This window comes from Pinus tabuliformis, chromosome 8 (genome assembly GCF_031772625.1).
Source record: "Pinus tabuliformis cultivar Carrire ecotype Pingquan chromosome 8, CPIR1, whole genome shotgun sequence".
Taxonomy (NCBI): Eukaryota; Viridiplantae; Streptophyta; class Pinopsida; order Pinales; family Pinaceae; genus Pinus; species Pinus tabuliformis.
Window position 1 is genome coordinate 1,136,790,684 of NC_142294.1, and position 7,953 is coordinate 1,136,798,636.

The window sequence follows — 7,953 nt, forward strand, 5'->3', positions numbered from 1 at the left end:
ATGATGCATTATTTTGTTCAGGTATTGATGATTCTCTTCCAGAAAATATCTCAGAGATTGTTACAGAAGCTGCCTGCAAGAAGGAACTTTACCGATTGGATAATCCTTTGATGACTCGTGAGGTTACAGAGGGATATAATATAGTTGCGGAAAAGAATGAAGTTGAAGATGGAGCATGCCAGGAAAGCATTTTTATTGTTGATGGCATAACTGCTGCAAGTCCAATTAGAGAACAATTGTTTGATATGGACAACAACAGAAAACATGAGGGATTCATTGACCCTGCCAAAATTGAGGGAAACAATGGCCAGGAAGCTAGAGAGACCCAAAATTTCAAAGTTGGAGAAAATATATAGATTGTGGTGAGCAAGTAGGAACCTTCCCAATTGGATACTCCATTGAGGATCCATGAGGTTACGGCGGGATATAATATATCAACTTGTTTAAGCACCTTATTTGGCCTGGACTCCAGTATTCCATCCAAAAATTCAGAACTTAGAAAAAGTTACAATATATCCCCTTGTTTAAGTATGAATGAATCTCTTCTAGAAGACAAGGATGTGTGCAATCAACAACTTTCCCTGGATAAGCCATTGAAGAGGCTTGAACATGTTGAGGGACCAGAATATGATACCCCAGTGAAAAATCTTGAGCTTATAGAAAATGATGTGACATCAGAGACTAAATATTCATCACTGCATGTCCCACTCGGAGACCATGTGTCTGTCATGGAGAAGGATGCTATGGTTTTGGAAGGGATAGAGAATTTTGAAAGTATTCTCATTACAGAAAATCCTGTAGAATCTGGAGAAGTAGCTAAAGGTTCTACTATTTTGGTTGATATGAATGTTCCTAGTAAAGGGGATTCAAAAAGAACCAAATTGTAGATAGAATACTGACTTTTAGCAATAGATTGCAAACTTCGCAATTGGACTTGCAAGGACAACTTACAGAATCATTCTATGCTACACCTTCCAGAAGGCCAATGAATTGGAAACTTAATGGAAGCACAAAGAAAGCCATAGATACCATTTCTATTTACAGGCCAAGGCAATCCATAGGAAGTGATGAGGATTTGCACAGTTCATTAAAGGAGAGTCGTGCTGGGTTGGTGGGACAACTTAGTTTATGGAAGCTATAGAATCTACACAAAGAAAATGAAACAACAGCAAAGTATTCTAAAAAAGTAAGCTAAATTATCTATGAACTTCATATTTTTCCATCTTCTTTATCAGATTTATCTTAAGGAACATAGTACACAGTTGGTGCACTGTATGTGTGACATTTTTTCATTTTTTCTTTTCAGGAGATAAGTAAACAATTTGTTTCACAGAATATGTCATCACCTACACTGGAACAGAGGATGGAATCCTTCGACACACCACTGAAGACTCTTGGACATACTGAGGGCCATGATATATCTCCTTGCTTGTACACATTATTTGGACCAAAATGTAGTACGCCATTGACAAATTGTGAGCTTACATAAGATAATGATAAGGTTGTTACTGGCACACCATTTGAAAATGCTTTGCAGTCTCCGTTAGTGACTGAATCAGGGGGAGTTGACAATTTTGGCAATGAATTGCCACGGTTAGTTTATGTATCCCATGAAAAGAGGCCTGGTTTCCAACACCACAAGAAAGCCGGAGCAATGAATGCATTGGTATATTCCTAGCTATGTACACATCCCTCAATTTATGTTCATTTCCTCATATGAAATTCATTATTTATTATGCTGATGCTGATGATTGTTATCCATTGCTCCACTTAGGTCCGAGTGTCTGCTGTCCTCACAAATGGCCTCTTTCAGTTGAACCTTGATTGTGATCAATATATAAACAACATCAACACTATTTGTGAGGCAATGTGTTTTCTAATGGATCTAGTCCTTGGGAAGAAAACTTGCTATGTACAGTTTTCTCAGAGATCGACACTTGGAGCTTCTAACTCAAGTCGATTCACTCGAAGTGTCCATCACATACAAGTAATGAAGGAGGTTGGTGGAGGTACAAACATTTGAGTCCTGACAGCTAAGAAACCTACCTATCCAATAGAGACAATGGTTTCCCAAGACGACCTTTTAAACTATAATTGGCCACCTTTCCAATAATTTGTTGTTATCTCTTCGCACATTGAATGTTCAAATGTGGAGATCAAGCACATCCAGTCTGAAAAACCATTGGAGTTAGGGGATCTTTGACTACAGTTTGATTGGTCGACATCAAAAACATTGCTACCAACAAAGGTAAGGGGAAGAAACCCATTAAAGCTAAAGAAGAGATTGAGAAATTGATCCTAGCGGTTCACTTGCATTGGAAAAATGTGGTTAGGTTCTGAAAGTGCATGCTATTTGTAAGATTGGTGTAATGAAAGGAAGGGTAAGGAGGGTATAGCAAAAATAATTGATAGGTTTCTATTGGACACAAAATTAGGCTATACCTACCTTCAGTGACAATGGAATTCACAACCACGAAACCCAAATTTTATATTTTCTAGGCACTAGCTAGAGTAGTGGATAAAACCACCACTCCTTTAGATCCTAATAGTTTCAACTTCTATATCGATCCATCGCCACTTTATGCTATTTCCTTGTAGACGAAGGCATGGAACTCCCTGTCTGAAACATAAAACAAAATTTAAGGAACAGTAGCATGAGTTGAGCCGTGTTCTCTCCTGTGATGAGTTGTGGCATAAAAACCATGCATTATCTAAAGTCTCTCCTCTTGAAGGTAGAACTGGGTGAGTGAGTTGCAAGTTACCTGGAAATCTTCTTCATCCTCTATGGCAAAACAGAGTATTTCTATGTTAGTCAAACGAACTCACATGGAAAATCCAATCTGTGATATGTTTTATTTCTCTAAAATAAAACAAAATTAACCATAAGTTGCATTACAGATTTGCTTTCGACTTGCATCTCAATGAGCGATATTAGGCTATATATCTCAATAAATTACTGTTTTCATTGTCACGTTCCAAGTACTCCTTTGAGATCAAGTCCTAAATTCTGGATTTTATTGCTTTAAGCTCGGGCTTGAATGTGCTTTGGAGCTGTTCAACACACTCACTCAATAGTTGTTGCTCAGGTAAGATTTTTCTAGCCTTCATGATGAGAACTATTTTTGAATCTATTTAGAAATGTCTATCTTCTTTTACATTTTCAATCACTCTTTTCCTCGCATTTGCATTCATATCTGTAATTGGAATCTTAATATTTTTCAACTTGTGCGAAAAGGGAGGATTGAATTAAAAATTATCACTTGTAGATATTGTTGCAGTGCTAGGTTCCTTTAGAAAAATCTTGTTCTTGCCACATGAAACTAAATACAGAAGTTGAATAAGATCTTCATCTTTCAAATTTATTGAAATTTAATTTCTACATAGCTCAGCTTTGTAGCTTCATTGAATAGTAATAGAAGAGCTGCTTGGTAAGTTTTTACTGCCAATTCTATTACTGTGGTGTCAAATTTAGAGATGATGTCATAGATTCCATTGCTCTCATAGAGTGTTGAGGTTTGATATAAATCAGTGATCATTTTACAAACCATGGATGCAATACTATTTCTACAAGACGAGATATCAGTTATATTTCATTTGATAAAGAAACAATAAGTGACTTACAAACCGCAAATAAATAAGTACTTCTTGCAATATATGGAAACTGTCAGTGAGACATAAACGGGAATTACAGTATTCTTGGTTTTCTATCATTCAGTGCATCACCTTTTTGCAAAACAAAGGGTTGGCCTTCAATATGTTTAGCAAAACAACTCCTGATCACCCAGTATTGGAACATGAATATTTGGTGCAAACTACTCAAGACACAGTGGAGAGTAGATAAGAAAGCCTGCCCTAGTGAGGTCATGCTCCCCATCAGCTATAGAGGTTCAAGTTCCCCATGCATGTGAGTCAGCAACGACTGAATCCGATAGCAACCCATAACACCATTAGTGGGCTATTGACACCCACAACCAGCGGAACAAATTCCTAATAATCCATATTGATGAGATATGCATAACAACTAGCAATGTGTTGGGCAACTCCAATACCAACATCATTGGCACAGCTGGATACCAACATCATTGGTAGGGATGGAGAGAGGAAATTTCGTAACCACAGAAATGATTGTAAATATTACCAAATATATATGTTTAACTGTAGGCAAAGACACAACTGTGTCATTTGAGCATCAAGATCCAAACATTAATTCAAGTCACAATGGGCAGATATTACAGCATTAAGGTTTTCACATGGGTAGATTTCCTAGGAATCCTAATGCAGATAATAAACTCATATAAGTTTCATGTAATTTTAAATACCGCAACAATGATTTGACCAAAATAACCTTGCTGTCAAAACAAACCAATATACCACTTCAAAATAATAACTAGTCTGTTATTAAGCACAAATAAAAACTTACAAATTCCTTTGGGAAATCTACGGGAGAGTGCTTGTTCCTCCCAACCAACACACAGGCATCACCAACTCTCGAGCATAGACTTCTTCCTTCTAGGAACAACACCTTCTTAGTCCCTTAGTAATATTTTATAAATTTTTACTAGTAGATTTTTCCTAGCAGCTGCTTTTAGGGTTTGCCTTTTACCAAGCTTTTTCTTTTAACTAGGATGGGTGATGCTAGGGCATTATTAGAAATTAGATTTTTATTAAATTAGAAATGATATTTTTATCAAATTATAGATTAGATTTCTATCTAATTTCTAATTGGTAAAGATCTACTGCTTTTCTTTTAACTAGGATGGGTGATGCTAGGACATCATTTTTTTCTAATTTCTAATTAGATTGTTATCAAATTAGAAATTAGATTTTTATCAAATTTCTAATTAAAAATTAGATTTGTCTCAAATTTCTAATTAAAAATTAGATTTTTTCATATTTTTAATTGGTAAAAGTCTGCTGTTGTTTGTATTATGTAATTATATAAAAATATGTTGATGTTTACATTTTGTAATTATGTAAAAAGAGAAATGTTTTTTTTCAGAAAAAAACATGAAGTGGGAAAAACAATTAGAAATTGGATTTTTAACAAATTTCCAAATGTTTTTTATCTAATTACGGAACATAAATAGCATCATATTTTTACATAATTACATAATACAAACAACAACAGATTTTTACCAATTAGAAATTTGCAGATTTTTACATAATTACATAATACGAACAACAACAGATTTTTACCAATTAGAAATTTCTAATTGTTAAAAATCTGTTGTTGTTTGTATTATGTAATTATGTAAAAATTTGCTGCTGTTTATGTTCTGTAATTAGATAAAAAAACATTTGGAAATTTGGTAAATCTAATTTCTAATTGCTAAAAATCCGTTGTTTGTATTATGTAAGTATGTAAAAATCCGCTGCTGTTTATATTTTGAAATTATGTAAAAAGGGTAATGCTTTTTTAGGAAAAAAAATGAAGGGGGGAAACAATGACATGAGGTCTTTTATATACATGACAACATAAGTGCTGAACCATTTTATCATTTAGGACTGGAGAATCTGATTCCAAGAAAGGAAGAAATTGTCAAAATATTAATTGTCCCTTGGATTTTTAACTAAGTTGTTTGCAAATTCCGCCCTAGAGGGCCATTTTGAGATTATTCACCTTCAATCCTTTGTCTTTTAAGGGATAACATCCTTTTCTATCGATCTCTTCTACTTTGGGGATATGGAAAGTGGAGAAGGAGGTGCAAGTCGATCAGAAAATGTAAGCTTACTTTGTTTTCATATAATAATTACATAATACAATATGTTTTATTTTTTGTTTAAGGTTTGAAGTTAGAATTATAATTTTATAATTATACTTTGTGGTAAATCATTGAAATTTGGACAGGGAAAGAATCCGATCACAGTGTCCTTGCTTGAAGATGTTTTTGGGACAGAAGGACTCAAAAAACTTCATGCTTTGGATGTTGAACCCCTAATCTATTTTCTTAAGAAAAAATCCCCTCAAGCTAATCAACTACGTCCAGGTAATCAACAAGCTTTACGAGAATTCATTAGTTCCCCATCCTCTCTTGGATCAAGAAAAAAATCGAAAAAAGTGTCATTGACATCAAACACCAATAATGAAGAACATTGTGTTGAAACATCTTGTGTGATGGCAACTCCTGGGACTGCAAATTCTTGTTCATCCTCAGCTTATGCATCATCTATTGGTAGTTTAGGTACCAAGATAGAGCATGACCCTGTCTCAGGGGAGATAAGAAGGACAGATTGAGAAAACAATTCTTAAATAGGCTAAAGGACTCCTTCCTTCAATGATTTAGAGATCATCTTCATCTCACATTCTCCAAGATTCCACTTCACCTAAAAAATATGGTGGTACAAGACATAGAGAATGAATTTGGTACCAGTTGGTCAGTTAAGAAGATAAAATTGCAAATGTCGCTCAATTGTAAGAGGTTTCGTTGCAACCAAACAAGAAAAATTTTAAAAATTCCTCAAGATCAAAGACTGAAACAAAGACCATTTGACATACCTTTTAAAGTATGGAAGGAACTTGTAAAATCATATGAGAAGTTGGATACACAAAGAAAGGCCGGCAATGAGAGCATTCAGGTATTGAATTTTTCATTAAACATTATTTAGAATGTATTAATACTTATAAGTATCTTAGACATGTATTTGTGTGAAAATAAATTGAATTGGTTTATGTTTAAGAACAAGGCATCCAAGGCGAGGTTAACCAAGACAAAAGTCACTCATTGTAGTGGCCATAAAGGTTTAAAAGCACTGATAACAACCTTTGTAAGTATATTAAACATGTGATATTTTTCTAATAAAGTTTGTACTAGAAGAAAATCATTGTTATCCAATTTCTCCCTATTTACTGATTGATAGGAACTAAAATATGGAAGACCTCCAAATCATTTGGAAAAGGAGGTGCTGCAGCAAAAGAGATGGGTTGAATTTGTTGTTTGGATGGACTCTATGGTATGTAATCTTAGTTGGATTTCCAATATACTTTTGAACCGTATTGTCATTTTATTTTTTAGTACTATTAGATATTATATCTTACCTCATTTTATGGTTAACATTGTATAACAAAAACATGCGTTGTGTTATGTAATTAATACTAACATGTAATATTGATTTTTTTTGTTAGAATGCTATAGGTAATGATTGCCAAGACGATGATTATGATGATGATCCAAATTATGTTCAACATATATCAGGAGATGATGAGGATGAGGATGAGGATGATGCTGGTGAAGGAGGAGATGATGATGATAGTTACGGTGTTGGTGATGATGTGGATCAGAGTAATGAGGATGGTCAAGATGATCATGAGTATGATCTTGGTGGTGGTAGCTAGGCATGCACATGCATTGTTTTTTATGAAGAAATTATTGTGTAGAATGACATTGTTATGTTTAGATGGGTGTTGTGAATTTACCCTATATCAATGAGACATTTTGATTTTGTAATCATACGATGAGTTTGATTTGATTAAAGATGATGATGATATTATCATTATTATATTTTTATTTGATTTATATATTGCAAAGTATAATAATTATTTTGATAGAGAATTATAACGTCTGGTGATATTACCATATTTGGATGTATGTTGTTAATTTATCGTAGAATAATGATATTCATGAAATATTTTGATTTGTTAATCATATTTGAATTTTAGTTGTTTTGATTAAAAATTATACTGATTTTATTAGTATTATGTTGCTATTTTATACATGTCTTGAAAATTGTTAATGACACATTGTTATTTTTTTGGATGGATGTTGTCAATTTCTCTTAAATTTCTTTACAAATGATTTCGAATTGTGATATCTGCTTTAATGATATTTAGAGACTATCATATATTTCACTATGAATCTATAAAGGGGGTCATATATGTAAACAAAAATATACTCTATATAAGAAGTCAAATGCGGATGTAACCATGGATGCAAAATTGAAAGTAAAATTGGATGT

General features: G+C 33.6%; 1 protein-coding gene across 1 annotated transcript; it reads left to right on the forward strand.

Moving 5' to 3' along the window:
* The first annotated feature begins 6,640 nt into the window (after positions 1-6,640).
* On the forward strand, positions 6,641-7,452 carry LOC149239346 (uncharacterized). Its single transcript, XM_089367117.1, has 3 exons — positions 6,641-6,765; positions 6,859-6,951; positions 7,124-7,452. The coding sequence occupies exons 1-3, from the start codon at positions 6,670-6,672 to the stop codon at positions 7,331-7,333; spliced, it is 399 nt and encodes a 132-aa protein (XP_089223243.1). The 5' UTR covers positions 6,641-6,669; the 3' UTR covers positions 7,334-7,452.
* The last annotated feature ends 501 nt before the right edge of the window (positions 7,453-7,953 follow it).

What these genes read in the sequence shown, in the direction of transcription:
- LOC149239346 (XM_089367117.1), top strand. Translation starts at nt 6,670, where the DNA reads ATGTTTAAGAACAAGGCATCCAAGGCGAGGTTAACCAAGACAAAAGTC. An exon ending in AAGCACTGATAACAACCTTT is followed by an intron (nt 6,766 to 6,858) that starts GTAAGTATATTA and finishes ACTGATTGATAG; the next exon opens with GAACTAAAATATGGAAGACC. An exon ending in TTGTTTGGATGGACTCTATG is followed by an intron (nt 6,952 to 7,123) that starts GTATGTAATCTT and finishes TTTTTTTGTTAG; the next exon opens with AATGCTATAGGTAATGATTG.